Here is a 23,124-nt window from a genome sequence, read left to right as displayed (position 1 = left end):
GATGAGAGTGGAGTTGTCAACTACATCCTTGCAAGGATGGAGTTGAAAAAGGTCCATCCTGAATATTATTTGGGTCAATCTGACTCTGACCAAATATTATTCATGTTTTTATTTTTATGTCCATATCTGGCTATTTGGATTTGGGGTCCGGTTGAGAGTCTGATAGACATCCCGCCCATTGAATGCCCTATGACAGAGAAGATTGAGGATCCATGTTAGTAGGGTCTAAAATTTAGTTTAGTTATACTTAGATATACTATTTTTTTGGTTATTTACGTAATTGTAATTGCCACAGGTTGTCATTGAAAGATTCACAGGAATCATGTTTCATTTTAAGCTGTGATATTAGGATTTGGTTAATAGGTACTTGCAGAATTAAAGTTGCAATAGGCCAATAGATTGAGAATTAATGGGCCTGTTTGGGTCTTATTTGACATCTATAAAACCTTGAATTATGTTTGCTTCTTATTTTGTTCTTAAGGACTGATAAAATTGGAAACTGACAAAGTGATCTTCCCTCTTTATCTAATGTTTTCCCCAATTTTCATTGCAAATTCTTTTTAGAACGTTTTAGTTTTCAAATTTGTGGCATCAACCCTTCACATTCTGTCCTATTATTTGTTTCCTAAAAGGGGTAAACAAACACTGCTCTCTCTTTTTTTTTTATTAATTGAAAGAAAACATTGCCTCTTTAGAAATTATTTTTTTTGTTTTTGAGGATAACCCGTGGAAATTATGTTGAAGCTCCACTTCTAATTTGGACTAAATATCATATCTGAATCTGATCTTCTGGTCTTTGGTACGAGTTAGTCTTTTCATCAAAATTTTAGTTGCAAGACTGTGATAACAGATGAATTGCTTGGTTAAGATACCAGGAAGAGTTTTAGGGCAACTCCAGGCTGCCCCATCTGGTATTTCATTTTTCTCCATAATGAATTATCTAAGCTGTATCCTGTTTTCTAGATAAGTCGGTGCATCCAACAAGTCATAATTGTATTAAGTGGTTGGTGCACTCAATGATTTTCCTAATCCAGTTAGCTTAGTGCATTAACCAGTACCTTGGTTATTTTGGCATCCTATGCATTTATGAACTTTGGTGATTATAGGTGTCAGCCTGAGCGTGTCACTCTTGCATGATTCTCCTAATCATAATCTAAAATATCGGCCATTTTTCAAAAAACTTGTGATTTAACCACATTTCAGACTGATATAATCCCCCAAAACATGATATTTTTCAAAACTTTGCCTATTTTGTAATTGTTAACGTGATATTTATACATTTATATATTTTAATGTTTTTGTATTTTTTTAAGATCTGGATATACTGATTTTTTTTTTCGAAAAATGACTGTAATTTGATGTGTTTTCCTAAAAACCCTATAATTTTCAATATTCTCCCCATGTCCAAAATCACAAATAGCCAGCGTTGAAATGTCCCTTTTATCTTTCTAATGCGTAGAATTGATGAAGTTCGCACGATATATCGCTCCGTTTTTTGGGTGTTGCATACGCCAACTTAAAATGAGGTCTACACGTTTTTATTTGTAGACTTCACGAAGTTTGCACAAAATTATATGTGACCTGCCAAATTTGAACAAAATGAGGAAGTCAATATATATTTGTATATATTTATGCGTACTTTCTCAAGTCTGCCAATAATTTATGTGAGTTTTTTCATCTTAGCTTATGTTCATTGTTTGTTTGTTTAGGAAGAACAATCTATCTTTAAGATGACGTTTTTCTTCAATTGTTCATCAGATCAAGATGATTTTGGTGACATTGAAAAGCTAAGATAGAACAAACGAAAAATGTGCAATGAGCATATTTTTATTCTAGTTTTGAAACTCAGAAACATGAACCTTAGAAGGATTTTCGGTTATGACTCAAAACATGAAAGTTATAAGCTTGTGTTTTAGTTTTTCAACGATGTAAAAACACAAGTTTTTGACATATAGATATAAAATTGTTCTGTGAAAAAGTCACATATTTGAGAGAAATTTTGCATATATAGTAGTTTGCATGTGTAAAGAGTAAAATGGTCTTTTTAAATCCAGATATTTATGATTTTGGACATAAAGAGAATATAAAAAATTGTAATTTTTAGAGAAACACATCAAATTATCCTTACGGTTATTTTCTGATTTATTTTTGTGAAAACATTTTTTTTATCATGAGCTTTTCCTTTGCTGAGAAAATTGTGATAATGAGATAACCACGTTTGTGACTGTGCTCCTAATCAAATAGGCAAGCCCATCAAACTGCCAATTTAGATATGTTGGACATTATGGGATGTGATCAAATACATGGGCCTAACGTCTTTGCCAGGTTCGTGGGCTCTATCATAGGTACAACTAGAGAGTTCAGCATTGAAATTCATGAACTTGGCCATATTTCACTTGGTACCAAACATGCCCTTGTAATTGAATTATAAGAGTTCAGCTCCTACACATTTATATCTGTGCAGGCAAAATCTCATAAAGAGCTCATAAAGAAGCTTATACACGAATCCTGTGGGAAACAAAATCTTGTTACACAGACTTGGATTTCTTTGTGGAATCCTAAAATTGCTCTATTCATGCAAAATCTTGGTTTTATAGCCGGAGTTTAACACTAGTAACACCTTGATGAATCAGTTGCTTGAGTTTAACACTAGTAACACCTTGATGAATCAGTTGCTTCATGGTTGTGCCTTTACTGCAATCGACAAAATCGCCTCATCTACAGTTAGATACAGGCAGTCTGATCCGATGGCCTCCAAAGAATCCGATTTTTGCAGCTTCTCTATGACTTCTCCAACAGGATTCACTAGCAGAAGCTGTAGTAAAGAAAATAATTGAAACAATGTTAAGATTAATCGCCATTTAAGAGCATAGCATGATGCAGATGTTTAGGGTTAAATGTTAACCACGCAAGTGTTTCTAATTCTTATAGAGGTCCGCCAAACCCCAGCTTGCCTATAAAAAAAAAAGTGTTTCGATTACTTACACAGATTGATTGGATCTGTAGCGTCCTCTTTAGCTCTGTTAGCATGCCAAGGCCGCTAGTATCTATAGCTGTTATGGCTGCATAAATGATCAAAGCACCCATTCAATGCAAAATCTTCATAAAATAACATATGGTAGCGATCCAAAATTAACATTTAAAGATTTAGACTCAAAATAACCAGAATGGCCTTTCAAACAAAAATGGGTGAATCTCAATTTTCTCTCAAGCTTACATCTGAGATGGGTTGGATTCCTGTTGGATCCATATCCTGGTTGGACAAGCCATATTGGTAACCTTATTGGATCCAATTTGAAGGCCTGTTGGGTTCCTAAATTATCAAGTTGGAGACCCAGGAGTGGTGTGACAGGGAGTCCGTATGTACTGCAACACAACACTAACTAATATTGCTTCTATTCTATTACAGTGACATACCAAACGCATTACAGGGATATTAAAGTTTTGAAGAATTGGTAATTGATACATCCCAGCAAGTACCAATTTCAAATTGGAAACCAGCATGATGATGTGGAGGATTTCTCACTCACTTGACTCGAGAGGATTTTCCCCTCAGAAAATTACCTGTCATTTCCAAAATCAAATACTTCAGAGCCGTCTCTTTCCTTGCTTTAATTCTGTCTTGTTCTTCACGTACCCACCTCAAAATCCTGCAGGAGAGTCCATAAATATTGGTTTTAAAACAGGACAACTTAGACCATACTTAAGATTTAGTATCTATGAATTTGGAAAAATTACTACAATTAACAGGTATTATTACATTCTCTGTTGAGCTCATTCAAATGCAGGACCAACTGATCGACAAAAAAACTCAATAGGCCAACTCATGATTTAACGGATTCACTGTACTCTCAAAGAGTAAAGATGGTGATTTGAGTCAGGGTCAGCCAAGTCAAGATTGAGCACCAGCTCTAGTTCATCTTTTTGTACTTATTAAAATTTAGAAAATTTTGCAGACTCACCTTTCATGCAAGTAATTGGAATTGGCAAAATAAACTGGGGACTCGATGCTGAGGATGAGACATGATGGAACCCTCTTGGCTTCAGGGTATTGCATGAGATTCCGGTAAACCTGGGTGCGTGGCACATTCCCTAGAACGACGGTGTTCGGCCTTGTTACATGCAGCAGGATCTTGAACACTGATATTGTGACCTGCAAGCGCCATGCATCAGCAACAAGAAGAAATAACAGAAACAGTAGATCTGCCTACGCACCCTTTAGATACAACCAGTATGGTTTACTAACCACCTTGGTTGGTTTAAATCGATACAAGTATGTTTGTTTGTTTTTGGGATCCATTTTCCAAGTGAACTATGGCTACTGAACCAAATAGCTATGGTATAAATATAGTCAATTAAACTGGGAACATCATCGTAGTGGAGCTTATAAAAATCACCGCACTGCCACGACCATCCATTTCAAGATGGATGGTTCATTATGACATTTCTGTATTACACCGTGCTGAAAGCAAAAAAGGGCCTCTAAATAGAATATGTTAGTTTTAGCTGCACAGTATGCATAGATATATAAAAACATATGTTCCATCTCCCAAGTGAAAACATCACTTACTGCGATACCAAGACCAGTCTGAACAGAAAGGAAGAGCACGCCAAGCAATGCAGTCATGCAGGCCAATAAGTCAATCTTGTCAACCTTCCATAAACGATAAATCGCGCTGAAGTCGACGAGTCCGACCACCGCTGTGATTATTATTCCTGCTAAGATCAAGTTTGGCGTGTAGTAGAAAAGTGGCATCAGGAACAGAAGAGTAACCAACACAGTTGATGCCAGAACTATATTTGATACTGCTGTTTTGGATCCAGCATTGTAGTTCACAGCAGACCGCGAAAATGATCCTGCAAATGAAAGCAGCAGAGAGTTTAGACCTTTAATGTTCATTTCTTAAGAGTGCTGGAGTCAAAGTCACAGAAAAACTCAAATTTTATTAGGAAAATGTTATCCCATAAACGGGGATCTGGCAGTACTGGAGTGCAATCCATGGAAGCAGGATTCCTGAAAGTTGGGCCCCAGATCTGGACCCAGTGGATCCAAACTATTTACTGGTTCTGATTACTGAAAGTGTATTAGGGAGGATCACCTGTAGTGACATAGCATGAACTGCAAGAGCCAGCCATGTTCATCAACCCTATTGCCATCATCTCTTTGTTCCCATCAATGTGATATTTCTTCAATGAGGCAAAAGTTCTTCCAACAGCAATTCCTTCCTGCAACATCAATGACCAAAAAATAAAGAAACAAATAATCAAGAATAAAAAATAAAAGCGGAAATGGAAAAGTGTCAGATGTTCCCCTGGAAACATAAAAGATGAAAAAGTGTCACACTTACAGTTAGAGACAGTATTCCAGTTACAGTCCCAGTTTTAATTGCCAGACCAAGGAGTGGGCCCCGGAAATAAAGCAAGTTTGCTGAAGGTGGGTTTAACCCTTCATCCAAATGTCCTATCTGCTCATAAACAGCACACAAGAAGACTTGGTAATACTAACAACAACAACAACAAGAAGAGTTCCATTCTTACTATATTTATTCCATCATTCTGAGCTTTGAAGATGAAAACCAACAAGGTCGATAAAATAACAGAGGTTAATGGTGCGGCTGCTGAGACCCAGAAAAGCTTTGGCTTTCTCAAGCTCTGCAACAGAGAGAGAGAGAGATTAGATGATGTCCATGTTTTTTCTTTTCTACCATAAGACGATTCATGGGGAGCATGTAATTGAAGCATTGCAGAGTCCAAGGATTATACTTACAATATGCCTTGCAGTTAGCAAAAGGAGCAAGAAGCAGACACCCATAACGACAGTTTGCCATTCCCACTGCATTGAGATTAAAAAGAAAAATATACTGGAATTTCATGACTTCAAAAACCATGATTTTATTTCACAATAGCATGATCTAAGGTATGATTCCTAACAAACAAATTATGCTTAATGCATTTATGGTGGTAGATTGATTGACAGAGATGTAACTACCAAAGAAACATGATCAAACAATTCCCAACCATGGTCCTTGCAGATTGGATCATCCATACAGGATACAAAAAGAATTTCCAGATATTTGATATCTTTCACTTTGAATGAGATCTCAATTTCAGCTACTGTCTCATTAGATATCTTACAACTAGAATCTCTTTTTTTCTATTCAGTTTCTCCACCACGGCGAACCCCAGTTAGATACACTTTTTAGTTATTGGGAGGACCCAAGTACTTTCTTTCGGATCCATGAAACAAATCACAGTTTACTTAGTATAAAACACACATCATATAGGTATTTTTCATCTTCGGATGTGCTTTTTAGAGGGATTAAAAAAAATTAATGGCTCATATCACTAAATCCGGATGAAAAAGTATTTATATTTTTTGTTAGATTAATTCAATATAAAGCATATTTTTAAGTAAATAAGCCATGATAATCACATCTATTAGTTTAGATCAAGCAAAGAAACCAACAACACACACTGAAACTGGATGGTGCAAACCTGGTTTCATGTGAAATTGTGCTGACCAACATAGAAAAAAGGTCGATCATGACCCTTTAGCACTAGAAAACTCCCACTAAAGCCTGTTTTGTGCCATACAGTGACCAAAGGTGGTTAACTTTTGAGCTTGCATTGGAAGTATTGAGCGGGAGCTTTATCAATTCAATCTAGCTACATAGATGTGTTCATCATGGTTTGTTTGCTAGTGATAAAACCTCGGATCGTTACAGAAATATGATTTTTTGAGTCATGAGATTTTAGTGCATTGTGAGCCATTGATTTTTGAAGCTTTTAAAAAAACTACTTAAGTGTCACAATCACATGATTCAAAACTCATTTTCTACTAGATCACATCCATAAGGTCCGATCCATCAAAAAAAAATATAAAGAATAACAAAAGAAGATATTTTTATACTCAATAGTTATGTGCCTTCAATAGCACCAAATATCAATTCATAATATATGTGTGTGTGCACGCGTGCGCCCGCAAAAGCAACACCAAGATCCCAATTAGGGTTCTCATCTCACCTCATCTCTTCTCTTGACAACAGATAGCACAACAGGAACTATGTTTAACTGTGGGGTGAAGTGAACAATTCCAAGTAGGCCTTTGAGCTGTTGGAGTGATACTATGATGGCTGCCCCCGCCATGAACCCCACCAACGTTGGCCTCGAAAGGAAGTCCACTATGAACCCCAGCCTGCAAACCAACAACCCACACCATCAATGGATTTCTTTGGCTTTGGTCACTTCAAACCAATGTTGTCAGTATCGGTGCGTAAAAATCGATACAATTCACCCTTGAATCGGCTATTTTTAATCAATATAAAATTACTTAAATTTATTTTTAATGACTTTGACATGTGTCACGTTCTGATTGACACACAAAAATTTTTAATTATTTTTTGGCCGATTCAGAACTATTCACTTGAGGATCGGTATAATCGGCCGATTCATCTGAATCTTTGGCCAAACGATACAGGGCCGATATAGCTGACAACATTGCTTCAAACATGAAAAGGAAAATAACAATATATAATGTGAAAATATCAAAAATACAAAATAATTAAAGAACAAAAAAAATCACAATATTACAAAGCAGACTCTCAAAGTATAAAATTTAAAATACCCTCTCAAGCATAAAATTTCGTTTTTGACCTTGGTTCATGAAAAACAGACTCACCTTACGTTTGCTCGATAAAGAAATAAATATAAAGGGTATTTTTTTATTAATTATTTTTTTCACTAATCGTTGAAATAAAAATGAGAAAAAAGAAGGTTAAATGTAATAGCTGAAATATTGATCATACATAAAGTTTTTGCAGACATGAATGCGACCATACATAAAGTTTTTGCATCGCTCTGTATTTCACGGATAACAACCTAACCTATCAGCTATTTACAGAATGATGCCTAACGTTTGGACTATTACTGTTAGCTCTGCCTGATCTGATTTATGTGAACCCCCCATCAGGAATAAAAATGATTTTCTTTTTATAAAACAGTGCTTAGGTCATCTTAGAAATTTTTGTTAAACAAATCAACGTGAGGCTGTTTCAGCCACTTTGTTTGTCTAACCAAAGGTCAAATTGAATTATTTTAGGTTCAAGCTGTCTTTGAAACATATGTTATAAAACTAGAGGCAGTTAAATGTAATAAGTAAAATGTTTGGCAGCTTCTTGAAAATAGTGAAAAAGTTGGGCAACTTTTGAAAAATTATTCGTTGGCTTTAGAATAAATTATAAAAAATAACTGTTCTTGTCATGAGAGTTACAAAAATTAAAAGCTGACATTTCTTTTTTTTTTTGTTAGGCAAGCTGGGGTTAGGCAGACCCTACCAAATATCTCTTAATCTCCATGTGTCAAAGGGATTCGAACCTGGGCCTTTAGCTTGGCACAGGGCCCCGCTTACCACATGAGATACGCTGATATTTATCAGAGAGGGAAGACTCAAAAAGTAATACCTGAGCAGGCCCAAAGAGGCCTGGAAAACCCCAGCAAAGAAGGTGGCAGTAAAAGCCAATTGAAGGTAGAGCAAGGGTTGGTGAACGGGAGAAACCGTTTCTCTAAGCATGGACCCCATCACAAGTGAGGCAATGGAGACCGGGCCCACAGCCAAATCCCTAGAACTTCCAAGTACTGCATAAATCAACGGTGGCACGAAGCTTGAATCTGCATTTATGACAGACAACGTATAAGGATACAAACTTACCTACACACACAAAATGGGACAGAGCAGTTATGCGTATAGGTATGTACAGAGTTTCACTTAGCTATACTCTGTTTGCATAAGATTGTCATAGAGTCCAATTAACACATAAACTCGCGAGTATACGCATGACAAATAGCATGTGCACTCTCTTATGCATAATAGCATCTTCCAACACACACACACACACACACACACACACACACACACACACATATATATATATATATATATATATATATATAAGCTGCGTGTGTCCATGCATGTACAAAATGGTTATGAACGACTTACAAAGGCCAATTATGGGAGGCAAGTTTGCAAGCTTGGCATAGCTAATGCCCTGCAAAAAACAGTAAATAAAATGAGAAAACTCATGTGATCCAAACACTGAACAGTGAAAATTCATATTTCACAACCAAGAACCAGCACCATGGGAAGGGCATGGTTTTTGCATTCACCTGCGGTATAGCCAAGCTAGCAATTGTGAGCCCAGAGATGATATCAGACTTGAAGAGGCTAAGGCTGTAGGTGGGTGCCCACTGAAGGATTGGGAAGAAGTACTGGAGGGCCAAAACCAACTTCCTGAACCAACTCTGATTCTTGAATTGATGGAAGGGATCATCAGGGAAGAAAGTCTCAGAGAAACCATGCTTCAGACTCTGGAAAGCCGTCTTTGAGGGCGGTAAGCAGACCTTGTGAGGCTCTGTCACAGGCGAAGGAGGTATCGGGAGAGGGATTGCTGCTTCATAAACAGGAATAGAGGTGAAATCCTCAACTCTGTTGGAGTTCCCCACCATCTCTCTCTCTCTCTCTCTCTCTCTCAGGCTTGAGAGAGGAGACATGCAAGGGCAGAGCTGAAAAGAAGAGGGTGATGAAAGAATTTATAGAGGGAAAAGGGAGGGGTCAACAGGTGGTTGATTTTAGTGGAAGGATGGTGGCTATAGTAATATTCTTTCTGAACTTATATGCCTATTTCATGAAAATTATTCCTTGTTGTTGCTATGCCTCCTGCTACGTTGCAATAACAATAATTATTATTATTATTTTGATGACTAACAACTCTTGTCGAAACGAGGGAAAACCTCGGGTGAGGCTCACGACCACCCTGCCTTATATGGCCCGCCTCTAAAAGCTAGAAAGACACCTGTGCGTCAGCCTGCATCTTCAACTCAACCCCTTCACAACTACCCTGCTGGCCATGCGGGCGACCCCGTATTATTATTATTATTATTATTATTATTATTATTATTATTATTATTATTGGCGGTAGTGGTGGTGGTAATAGCAGTACTAATGTGGATAAGGGTAGGCTTCAATATACTGCTGAATGAATATTGGTCAAGCATTAATGATAATAATTATTTGTTTGATAAAAATAGTCTAATAGTAACAAGATAAACCAGTAGTGACATAATAGTAATAACTATATGTTATTACTAGAGGATATATTCTCTGTTATACCTAATATAGAATAGCCACAATTCGGTCCCACAAACCATGGGAGAAGAAGAGGACCAAATTTAACTGTGATTTGTGGGTCCCGCCAACAATACACAAAGGCCGGGCCCACATGCGTTGCTTTGAGGTTCAGTGCTAAGACTTATCAAGTGGACGGAGCAGAAGCAGACAAATGTGGCCCTCAACTGCTATTAGCTGAGGTTTATTATCATACAAAGCGAGGTTACTGGATCATCTTTGCTAATGCAATATCCATAAAACATGTCCAAAATAACCAACATGTTCGTCAATCCAATTAGCCCACAAGATTTGGAGATGGACGCCAGCACCATTTGCTTTGCTCCATGACCCACACTGCGTCTTGATCCAATTCTTATGAAGTTTAAAGAGCGGAAAAGTATTGTATACAAACTTAGATAAAATATAATGCATTGGATATACCAAGGTCGTTTAAAATAACATACCCTTACTAAACAGTTATCTGTTTTGGGAATGTGAATGCCTAACAGAACTGCATCAAAAGGTCACAAGTAGAAAAGGTTCATATATATATATATATATATATATATATATATATATATATATATATATATATATATATATATATATATATATATATATATATATAAAAGGTTAATACTTGCTACTAATGAAGGTACGAAACTAATGAGTAAAAATCACTCTTTTCTTCAAAAACTTTCAGTTTTTTGTAGATCAAATGCTACTGATGTAATCCACATGGTTTGTTTAGTAGAAAACTTGGTTTGAATCATGTGATTATGAAAAGTAATTAGGTTTTTAAAGGGGTGCAAAAATCAATGGCCTACAATGTGCCAAAATTTCATAACACAAAAGATCACATTCACTACAAGAAAATTGTTAATTAGCGACGGAAATTAGCGACGGATTTTTCCCGTCGCTACTTAGCGACAGATTAGCTAGAGATAGAATCTGTCGCTAATTCGCGACGGATTAGCGAGGAAACGACTTTTATCGCTAATCTGTCGCTACTTAGCGACGGATTAGCAACTGCATGTTTTTGTCGCTACTTTTTATTACAAGAACACCATTTTAGCGACGGATTTAGAGAGGGAACTCTGTCGTCGCTAATCCGTCGCTAATTAGCGATGGCTTAGCGACAAAATATATTCCGTCGCTTTTTTGGTATTTTGGTTTCGCGACGGCTTAGCGACGGAAAAATTCCGTCGCTAAGCCGTCGCTAAATGTCGCGTAAATCCCTAATCCCATCCCTCTTTCTCTTTTCCCTATTTCGCTGTATTGCTCCCTCCCGCCGCCCGTCGGCTCTCGCCACCGTCCGGCCGCCGCCGCTCGCCAGCCGCCGCTCCCCGTCCACCGCTCGCCAGCTGCCGCTCCCCGTCCACCGCTCGCCAGCTGCCGCTACCCGTCAACCTCCTGCCACCGTCCGGCGACGCGCAGGTAATATTCTTCTTCTTCTTCTTCTTCTTCTTCTTCTTCTTCTTCTAAACGCAGGGGGTACGCCCCTTCCCTGCCGGAAACGCAGGGGGTTTAACCCCCTGCCGTGCTTTCCGGCAGAGGGGGTCGACCCCCTGCGTTTCTGGCAGGGGGGGTCGACCCCCTGCCGGAAAGGCATGGGGGGTCGACCCCCTGCCGGAAACGCAGGGGGTCGACCCCCCTGCCGTAAAGGCACGGCAGGGGGGTCGACCCCCTGCCGGAAAGGCATGGGTGGTCGACCCCCTGCCGGAAACGCAGGGAGTCGACCCCCCTGCCGTAAAGGCATGGCAGGGGGTCAACCCCCCATGCCGGAACTGCCTTTCCGGCAGGGGGTTTAACCCCCTTCCCTGCCGGAAAGGCAGGGAGTTTAACCCCCTGCCGTGCTTTCCGGCAGGGGGGGTCGACCCCCTGCGTTATGCTGCCTAAGTGACTTGTAAAAAAAAAAAATTCTGTTTTTGAATGCCTATGCTGCCTATATGAATCGTTTGAAAAATAAAATCTGTAGTAGGAATAACATGCTGCCGATGTGTATTGCTTTTGAAAAAAACAATCTGTTATGAGATATATTATGCTGTCTATGTGAATTGGTTTCAAAAAAATCTGTTTTTTAATGCATATGCTGCCTATGTAAATCAGTTTGAAAAAAAAAATCTTTAGTAGGAATACTATGTTGCCTATGTGTTTGTTTGAAGAAAAAAAATTTGTTATGAGATACCTACGTTGTCTATGTGATCTGTTTTGAAAAGAATTTTTGTTATGGATACCTATGCTGCCCATGTGATCTCTTTTTAAAAAAAAAAAAAGTTATTATGTGATCCCTATGTTGTCCATGTGATTAGCTTGAAAAAAAGTTTGTAATATGTGTATATAAGATGTCCATATGGTTTTAAGTGTAGTTTGCATATATGTTGTCCATATGGATTTTAAGTTGAATTTTTTTTTGTAATGTATATATACAAGTTGTCCATGTTGTTCAATTTGTTAGTTTGTTAATGTCTACTGGTAGTTAGTTTTACTTCAATTTGTTTTCTTGAAATCTGGTTAGTTAGAGTATTTCAATCTATTAGTCTTTTATAATTATATTTTTCTTAGATAGATTGGTATTTAATGTTCTCACAATCAGTTAGTTAGATTAGAGCTATTTGAATTCTTTATGATAGTGGTGGTTAAACGGAGTTCACATCTTTTCTAGTAGACTAATTGATTGATTTACTATTCCTTTGCTAAGTAGTTCAGATTAGAAATTGTCTATGACTTTATGTTAGTCGACTGATTCAACATGTTATAGCTGGTTTGTTAAATTAGCATCTTCTAGTTAGATTTGGCTTAACATATATACTATTTTTCTTTTCTCTTCTTTCAATTAGTTAGAGTTGTTTTAATTTGTTTTAATTTTTTTAGTTAGTGTTTCATCTTGTTTCGTGATTAGTTAGTTTGTTACTTAATTTGTTTTGTTTTTGTGCAGATTTTTCAACGGAACCAACTCGTGCTCGGCCACCTGTGGTAAGTAAATGACAAAAACAATGCAAATCGGGTAAATACCCGTGGTGAGTAAGTGATGCAAACGTATCACATGTTATTTAATTTATTGAATGCAGCACTTTATTGTTCACACACTCACTTAGTTGTTGATATCTAGGACTGCTTTGTTGGAGTTCGGAGATCATGCTGAGCATGATTTTAATGTAGAAATATGGAAGTGTTCTTATTTTTGGAGTACGGAGTCCATGCTAAGCATGGTAGTAGTTAGTGAGATATTGAAGTGTGTTTGCTGCAGGTACATGTTTGCCATTTATTTGATATGAATGATTATGATGTATTGCAATGTTTGATGTAATTGTATCCATGCTTGCATGTAGTTACTTTCAATTTGATTTTGACTTCCATGTGAAATTTTATAATAAAAGCATGCTTCAAATGATTGTATCATGTCATTAATAGTTTGCACATAAAAAATATTAAGTTATCAATGCATGCATCAAAATTCTTGTTATTGTTTGACATAGTATATTGCATGATAAATTTGATATTTTCTTCATCGTAGCATTCTGATTATTTTTTTCTTAATTCGTTAGGATACTATTCGTAACATCATACGACAGAATGACTGCAAACCGTGAATGAATGTACCGTAGGATAGTGAACAATGAGTTATCGCATGAATATATGGATGGTGTCGATAGTTTTATTGAATTTGCAACGGCGAGTGTCAGTACGGTAGATCCCACAGGTCGGATTAGGTGTCCCTGCAAGATTTGTAAGAATAATCGATTTGTAGAACCTCATGGCGTTAGACATCACCTATACAGGAAGGGTTTTGTGAGTGATTATCAGAACTGGACGTTTCATGGAGAAGAATTTAGAAACGATTTTGATGCACGGGTGAATGTGGTGCACGATAATCCATATACGAATTTGATATTTGATGCTACAGGAACAGAACTAGGTTCTGCTATGAGTTCTAGTGATGTAAGAACTGCCGTAGATGAAGAATCACCAAACGATGCAGCTAGTAGATTTTATGATTTACTTAAAGATGCTGATGAGCCACTTTGGAACGGTTGTGAGAGTCACACTATCTTGTCTGCAGTTCTTCAACTAATGAATTTGAAGTCCGAGTATAATTTGAGTCAATCATGTTTTGACCGTTTGTGCATGATTGTGAAGAGTATGTTGCCTAAAGATGAGAAATTGCCACAAAATTTCTATCGTGCGAAAGTTATGGTCAACGCTCTAGGTATGGGTTACAAAAAGATTGATGCTTGTCCAAATCACTGCATGTTGTATTTCAAGGAGCAGGAAAACGACATATCATGCCCGTCATGTGGGCATCCTCGGTTCAAGCCAAAGACAAGAGGCAATGGTAGCACGAGATCAAAGGAAGTTTCATACAAGTCGCTCCGCTACTTTCCTATCACTCCTAGATTGCAGCGATTGTATATGTCTTCAAAGACAGCTAAACACATGAGATGGCATGCAAATAAAGTTCGACACGATGAAAACAAGATCACGCATCCTGTTGACGCTGAAGCTTGGAAGCACTTTGATCGTACTCATCAGAACTTTGCAATGGAAGTGCGAAATGTTAGACTCGGTCTATGTACAGATGGATTTAATCCATTTGGGGGTAGATCAACTCCATACTCATGCTGGCCAGTATTTGTAACTCCATACAACCTTCCACCAAGCTTGTGTATGAAACGTCCAAATCTTTTCTTGTCTCTGTTGATCCCTGGTCCGACCTCACCTGGCCAAAATCTTGATGTATATCTAAGGCCATTGATTGATGAATTAAAAGTGTGTCAAGGGTAGCAGCTACGGTGAAAATGAACATGATTACTACGGTGTTATAGAGGAAATAATGGAGTTGACTTACTTAGGCATGAATAACAGGGTTACGATATTCAAGTGTCATTGGTTTGATCCAACTGCAACAAGACTCGACAAAGTTTCATGCATTGTGGAGGTGAATCATAAATCCAGGTTTGGAACATATGAACCATTCATATTAGCCTCGCAAGCTCAACAAGTTTATTATACTTCATATCCGAGTATAAAAAAGTCAGATAGAAATGAATGGTGGGCAGTTTGCAAGGTGAAATCCAAACTATACCCCGAGTATGATCAGTTACAGGAAGATGAGTTAGCTGAAGACAGTGATTACTATCAATCAGATGATGTCTGTGACTTCGCTTATGGTCACGATGTTGCGCATGATATGCATGTCATATCTCCATTGGCTGATGAAATATTCATAGAGGAATGTGATCCAAATGATGTACCAAGTGGATGGGCAAACAATGAAGAAGAAGAAGAAGAAGAAGAAGAAGAAGAAAGTCAAACTAGTGACGAGGAAGAATTCTCAAGCTAGTGAGCAAAATCTTATACTACAAACCTCTATTTAAATGCATTGTAATACTTGATGTGAGTTGTATTGCAATACTTGGTGTGAATGATTAAAAAATTTATTTCAATGTATTGTAATACTTGATACGAATGATTCGAATGCATTGTAATACTTGATGTGAATGATTTCAATTATCTGAATGTATTATAATTTATGCAATTAACGAATGATTTGAATTAGTGCAATACTTGATGTCAATGATTTGAATTATTTGAATGCATTGCAATGCTTGATGTGAATGACTTGAATGCATTGTAATACTTGATGTGAATTATTTGAATGTATTGTATGACATATGTTATTTGTTAGAATATGGTTCGTGGAGGTTATAGTGGTCGCTCATCCAGTAGTAGCCAGGCTCAACCTTCATCTTCACGGGCTCCTGTGATAGGTATATCATATAACTAATTAGATGCTTGATTAGTTCAAATGCACATTCTGAGAACTTGGTGTGTATTTTTTTACAGATGATGTTGCACCTGTACACGACCCACCTACACCAGTTGATCGCACAAGTCAACAGCCAACACAGGAAACAGGGTCTTCTCAGGCTGGCACAAGAAGACTCATTCGAATAGTGTATATCGATAATCGACCGTAAGTATTTTGTTTTCAATTATTGCATATCTTTTAAATATTTTATATTGATATTTACTGTGTAACAATTCATGTGCAGCACGAGGTTTGAGCCACAAGAAGTAGTACGGGAGATTAGGAATTCACTTCTTCAACATCTACCAGGACCAGTTGCTCAATGGAAAGAGTACCCAAAGGAGGTGTTAGACAGATTGTGGTCCTCATTCATGGTATACAGTTGTTCCTCATAGTTAATGTGTTTCATATTTAATTTATTTAAGCAATGTCTACTAACTTTCTGAAAATATTTGTAGGCTTCGAATCGCTTTGCAACTACGGTGAAAGAAAATGATGCAAGGAAGGTGTGGTAGAAGGTGGCTGCCAATCGATTTGCAGATATGCTGCACACTATGAAGACTGCAGCAAAAAAAGCATCTGGCGTAGTAGATGATCCATTACTGTGGAAGGGCCATGGTCCTATTACTATCAGGAGAGATTACTGGGATGAAATGTGCGATATGTGGGCGGGAGATGCATTTAAAAATCGCTCTGCGAAGGCTTCACAAAATCGATCGAAGATGCCCGAAGCCCATCTACACACAGGTGGATCTAAGACATTTGGGAGCCACCTAAAGAAAATGGTAACTCATCAATATATAATATTAATTTTATAAGTATTGTTGCAAATTTGTGTACTAAATCTTTTGTCATTTAACTTCGCAGGAAGCAGAAAAAGGAGGCAGTGTACCATATAAGGATGTGTTTGTAGAAACACATAAACGGAAGACCACGGGAGTCTTCGTATCAGAGAAGGCGAGAACGACAACGGTATGTATTAATTCTATTAATAATCATTGCAATATATATGCAAGTTATCATAATGTTATCATTAATTATTAATGAATACTTTAAACATTATTTTGTAGGAGGCATATGAGCAACAGATGGTAGAGCGATATGGCGAAGACGCTACTCAGCATCCATCATTTGATCATACAGCATGGGTGACTGCAGCAGGTGAACCCAAAAAAGGTCGCGTGTTCGGGTTTGGGAGTAATATGAACACTTCACCAGTTATTGGTTCTTCCAGTTACGGCTCACCGACTTCTTGCGCCGACATAAGCTCCAAGCAGCCGACTATTCTTTCCGGTGATGATGTACGCGAGATCATTAATGAATCACTGAATAACTACTTCCAATACACCGTCGCCCCCTTTCTCCAAAATGAGATCAAGGCCGCTGTTCAGGATAGGGGATCTTCGATTCCAGGTCCCTCTCAGGTATAATCACATATATAGTTTTTTTGACTGTCTTAAAGCACATCTGAGCATGGTAGAATCACATATAGAGTTTTTCTAGATGCCTTAGAACACATATGAACATGCTATAATCACATATTCAATTTTTTTACTGCCTTAGCACACATATGAGCATGATAGAATCACATATAAAGTTGCTTTGCCTGCCTTAGAGCACATATGAGCATGCTATATTCACATATTCAATTTTTTTACTGCCTTAGCACATATACGAGCATGATCGAATCACATATATAGTTTTTTGCCTGCCTTAAAGCACATCTGAGCATGGTAGAATCACATATAGAGTTTTTTTATATGCCTTAGAACACATATGAACATGTTATAATCACATATTCAATTTTTTGACTGTCTTAGCACACATATGAGCATGATAGAATCACATATATATATATATTTAACTTTTTGTCTGTCTTAGAGCACATATGAGCATGATAGAATCACATATAAAGTTTTTTTGATTGCATTAGAACACATAAGCATGCTATAATCACATATTCAGTTTTTTTACTGCCTAAGAACACATATGAGCATATTATAATCACATATTCTGTTTTTTGACTGCCTTAGCACACATATGAGCATGCTATAATAACATATAGAGTTTTTTAACTGCCTTAGAACACATATGAACATGTTATATATCATTTATGATAGAATCACATATAAAATTTTTGGCTTTGCCTGCCTTAGAGCACATATGAGCATGCTATATTCACATATTCAATTTTTTTACTGCCTTAGCACACATACGAGCATGATCGAATCACATATATAGTTTTTTGCCTGCCTTAAAGCACATCTGAGCATGGTAGAATCACATATAGAGTTTTTTTATATGCCTTAGAACACATATGAACATGCTATAATCACATATTCAATTTTTTGACTGCCTTAGCACACATATGAGCATGATAAAATCACATATATATATATATATATATATATATTTAACTTTTTGTCTGTCTTAGAGCACATATGAGCATGATAGAATCACATATAAAGTTTTTTTGATTGCATTAGAACACATAAGCATGCTATAATCACATATTCAGTTTTTTTACTGCCTAAGAACACATATGAGCATATTATAATCACATATTCTGTTTTTTGACTGCCTTAGCACACATATGAGCATGCTATAATAACATATAGAGTTTTTTAACTGCCTTAGAACACATATGAACATGTTATATATCATTTATGATAGAATCACATATAAAATTTTTGGCTTTGCCTGCCTTAGAGCACATATGAGCATGCTATATTCACATATTCAATTTTTTTACTGCCTTAGCACACATACGAGCATGATCAAATCACATATATAGTTTTTTGCCTGCCTTAAAGCACATCTGAGCATGGTAGAATCACATATAGAGTTTTTTTATATGCCTTAGAACACATATGAACATGCTATAATCACATATTCAATTTTTTGACTGCCTTAGCACACATATGAGCATGATAGAATCACATATAGAGTTTTTTTATTGCCTTAGATCACACATGAGCACATGATAGAATCACATATAGTGTGTAATTTATTTCATTATATTTTGTTTATCAATACTGACTGTTCTTTTCTTGTGTAGGCTGCTAGCGATAATCAGGGTAGTGGAGCTGAAGGGACAGATAAAGACAATGAACAAGAAGACGCACAAAATCTTGGCGATGATTAGAGGACTGTGTTGAAGAAGTTCTATTTTTTTTATTTTTCCTAATTGTAATTGTTGAATTGTAAATAATTAAACTTCTTAGTTTTAAGGTGGAACGATTAATTATTATAGATACTTGTTATATGAATTTTTTTGTGTGGTTTGTTTTTTATTTACAGGAAATATAAATTATACAGTTCTCGGTAATTAATTTTTAAATAATTTTTTTTTATTTTTTTTTGTTTTTGCGACGGATGATTTCGTCGCTATTCATATTAATCTAGCGACGGCTTAGCGACGGAATTAAATTCGTCGCCACGCCGTGGTCGCCGTTTAGTACCGGCGGATTGGCGACGGAATATAGCGCTCGTTATTTCGTCGCAATTAGCGACGGACTTGGCGACGGAATTATTCCGTCGCCAGTTAGCGTCGAAATATTCGCAACGTAAGCATACTGTCGCCGCGTTGTCGCTAATCCGTCGCTAACATGGTTAGCGATGGAATGCGGTCGTCGCTAATCTACTGCTTTGTTGTAGTGATTTTTACATCAGAAAAACATGATTCAAGTCTTCATCCTTAGCAAAAAAAACATGCTGAACACATCTATGTGGTTAGATTGAGTCAGATACAACTTGCACCTATGATTTCTAGTTCATTAGTTATGTACCTAGTATCCAATATATATATATATATATATATGTTTGCTACATTCATTTGTATGTGCAAACGACCTAGCAAAAGGAGTGGAACCCCTTTGTTTGGTTTCTTTTCTCATATCTAACATTGTAGATGTGATATACATGTTTTGTTTAGTGGGAACCGGATTTTGGATCGCCACAATCTAACATGTATACAGGTTTTTTCGATAATAAAAAAATCAATAGTTATGAAGGCACACTACAAGAATTCTGCTGATTAGCGATGGATGTTATTCATCGCTAATCCGTTTAGCGGTGGATTGGCGACAGCTTAGTGATGGATAGCGTCCGTCATAATTTCCTGGTCGCTAATTAGCGACAGAACTGATATGTCGATACTTCCATCGCTAATTCATGACGGATTAGCGAATGTCATGATTCATCATTAATCTATTGCTAAATAAGGACTTATTTTGTTTTGCGACAGATATATATCCATCGATAATTTATCGCTAAAATTTAACGACGAATATGTATCTGTCGCCAAATTAACGATGGATTATATTACATCACAAAACATCGGCTGATTCAGTTTTTGAGACAAATAAATATTTGTCCCTAATCCGTCGCTAAATTCATGACGGATATTAGTGACGGATAATATTCATTGCTAATCCATCATAAATTTTAAAAAAAGTAAAAAAGAAAATTGTTTAAAATATAAATATCAAGAAAAAAATTCTCGTTATACAATTTATATAACCTGTGTATAAAAAACAAAGTACACATAAAAAATACATATACAAAGCAGGTGAAACAAATTTAACACAAGTTATAAGTGAAACAAATTTAACAACCCACTATCATCCTCGCTAAGTTCTAATTAGTTACAAGTGAACATATACAAAGAGTTTTGTTTGAAACAACAAATACGTGAAACAAATTCAACACATGAATTTAATCCTCGCCAAGATTCGGAGCATCATCCTCTTCATTGTCTCGATCTGCTCCTTCATCCATGCCTCTATTAGCTCCTCTACGTTGATCATCTCTAGTATCCTAGAAGAGAACCGAAATGTTAGTATTGATAAATAAAATATAATGAAATAAATTATATGCAATGCACCTAATCTAAGGCAATCAAAGTAATATGGCTGAATGATACATACACTAGCAATAAAGTGAAGGACATTAACAAAATTCATATATGTGTTCTAAGGCTGATAAAAAAAATTCATAGTGATTCAATCATGCAGATATGTGTTTTAAGGTTGTCAAAAAAATGTAATAGTGATTCAAACATGCATATATGGTTTATAAGGTTGTCAAATAAATGTGTTATATATAATAATCATTCATATATGTGTTATAAGACAGTAAAAAAACTTTCATAGTGATGAAATTATGCTTATATGTGTTCTAAGGTTGTCAAAAAACTTTTATAGTGATTCAGTCAAGCATATATGTGTTATAAGGCAGTCAAAAAACTTTCATAGTGATGAAATCATGCTTATATGTGTTCTAAGGTTGTCAAAAAACTTTCATATTAATTCAATCATGTATATATGTGTTATAAGGCAGTCAAAAAACTTTCATAGTGATGAAATCATGCTTATATGTGTTATAAGGTTGTCAAAAAACTTTCATAGTATATGCAATCATGCATATATGTGTTATAAGGCAGTCAAAAAACTTCATAGTGATGAAATCATGCTTATATGTGTTCTAAGGTTGTCAAAAAACTTTTATAGTGATTCGATCATGCATATATGTGTTCTAAGGCAGTAAAAAAACTTTTATAGTGATAAAATCATGCTTATATGTGTTATAAGGTTGTCAAAAAACTTTCATAGTGATTCAATCATGAATATATGTGTTATAAGGTAGTCAAAAAATTTTATAATGATGAAATCATGCTTATATGTATTCTAAGGTTGTCAAAAAACTTTCATAGTGATTCAATCATGCATACATGTGTTCCAATGCTATCAATAAAATTTTATAGTGATTCAATCATGCTTATATGTGTTCTAAGGTTGTCAAAAAAATTTACAATGATTCATTCATGCATACATGTGTTCTAATGCTATCAATAAAATTTCATAGTGATTCAATCATGCTTATATGTGTTCTAAGATTGTCAAAAAACTTTTATAGTACATGCAATCATACATATATGTGTTATAAGGCAGTCAAAAAATTTTCATAGTGATGAAATTATGCTTATATGTGTTCTAAGGTTGTCAAAAAACTTTCATAGTAATTCAATCATGCATATATGTGTTATAAGGCAGTCAAAAAAATTTTATAGTGATGAAATCATGCTTATATGTATTCTAAAGTTGTCAAAAGTGTTCTAAGGTTGTCAAATAACTTTCATAGTCATTCAATCATGCATATATGTTTTATAAGGCAGTCAAAAAACTTTCATAATGATGAAATCATGCTTATATGTGTTCTAAGGTTGTCAAAAAACTTTCATAATAATTCAATCATGCATATATGCATATATGTGTTATAAGGTAGTCAAAAAAAATCATAGTGATGAAATCATGCAAATATGTGTTCTAAGGTTATCAAAAAACTTTCATAGTAATTCAATCATGCATGTATGTGTTATAAGGCAGTCAAAAAACTTTCATAGTGATGAAATCATGCTTATATGTGTTCTAAGATTGTAAAAAAAAATGTATAGTGATTCAGTCATGCATACAAGTGTTCTAATGTTATCAATAAAAATTCATAGTGATTCAATCATGCATGATCTTCAAACTCAAGCAAAACAGTCCTAGATATCCACAACTAAGTGAGTGTGTGAGCAGAAAAGTGTTGCATCCAAGAAAGTAAATAACCTGTGATGTGTTTGCATCACTTACTCACCACGGGTATTTACTCGATTTGCATGCTTTTGCATTTGCATTTTTCTTGTTTCTTTTTGCATGACATTTTAAGTCGCATGCGATGCTTAGCACTAAGTATAGCGCATTTTGCTCTACTACGTACCTGTAGAGCATAAATATACAAAATAAATACATTTTTACATTGTGCCTGTGGTGCAGTGTCCATTTCATTGTCTTCTCCTGTTCCTAACAACTCTTTATTATCTTATAAATAAAAAAGAAAAAGATTTTACTGTTGCTTCCTCCAATGATTAGAAGAACCCCCTCTGATAGCATTGAGAATGGTATTCTTTATTTACCCAAATGGTTATGGGCCCACCCCTCGCATTTCGTTGCGCGTATGGGTGTGTCGGCGTTTTTGAGGCACTCGTCGAAATCCCTTTTTTTTCTGCTGTGTTTTTTTTTGTAGCCCCTACAAAGCGGTCATGACACTAAACCATATGTTCCCCATCTCTGTCAATAAAATACAAGCACGATCAGACATGATACTA

General features: G+C 36.2%; 2 protein-coding genes across 2 annotated transcripts; one reads left to right on the top strand and one right to left on the bottom strand.

The window, feature by feature from the left end:
• Nucleotides 1-2,645: 2,645 nt before the first annotated feature.
• Nucleotides 2,646-8,593, bottom strand: LOC149820515 (putative sulfate transporter 3.4). Its single transcript, XM_089983140.1, has 11 exons — nucleotides 8,460-8,593; nucleotides 7,024-7,195; nucleotides 5,768-5,833; nucleotides 5,539-5,652; nucleotides 5,349-5,465; nucleotides 5,100-5,226; nucleotides 4,571-4,857; nucleotides 3,963-4,153; nucleotides 3,565-3,650; nucleotides 2,986-3,062; nucleotides 2,646-2,815 (listed from the first exon to the last, which is right to left on the bottom strand). Exons 1-11 carry the CDS (start codon nucleotides 8,576-8,578, stop codon nucleotides 2,678-2,680), a joined length of 1,494 nt encoding a protein of 497 aa, XP_089839266.1. The 5' UTR covers nucleotides 8,579-8,593; the 3' UTR covers nucleotides 2,646-2,677.
• Nucleotides 8,594-16,528: 7,935 nt separating this feature from the next.
• On the top strand, nucleotides 16,529-19,234 carry LOC149820514 (uncharacterized). Its single transcript, XM_089981815.1, has 4 exons — nucleotides 16,529-16,759; nucleotides 16,842-16,946; nucleotides 17,045-17,398; nucleotides 19,033-19,234. Exons 1-4 carry the CDS (start codon nucleotides 16,529-16,531, stop codon nucleotides 19,117-19,119), a joined length of 777 nt encoding a protein of 258 aa, XP_089837941.1. The 3' UTR covers nucleotides 19,120-19,234.
• The last annotated feature ends 3,890 nt before the right edge of the window (nucleotides 19,235-23,124 follow it).

This window comes from Nuphar pumila, chromosome 12, assembly GCF_984573655.1.
Source record: "Nuphar pumila chromosome 12, dmNupPumi1.hap1.1, whole genome shotgun sequence".
NCBI classification, from domain to species: Eukaryota; Viridiplantae; Streptophyta; class Magnoliopsida; order Nymphaeales; family Nymphaeaceae; genus Nuphar; species Nuphar pumila.
Note: the sequence above shows the minus strand (reverse complement) of the source record. Positions and strands in the feature narration are given on the sequence as shown.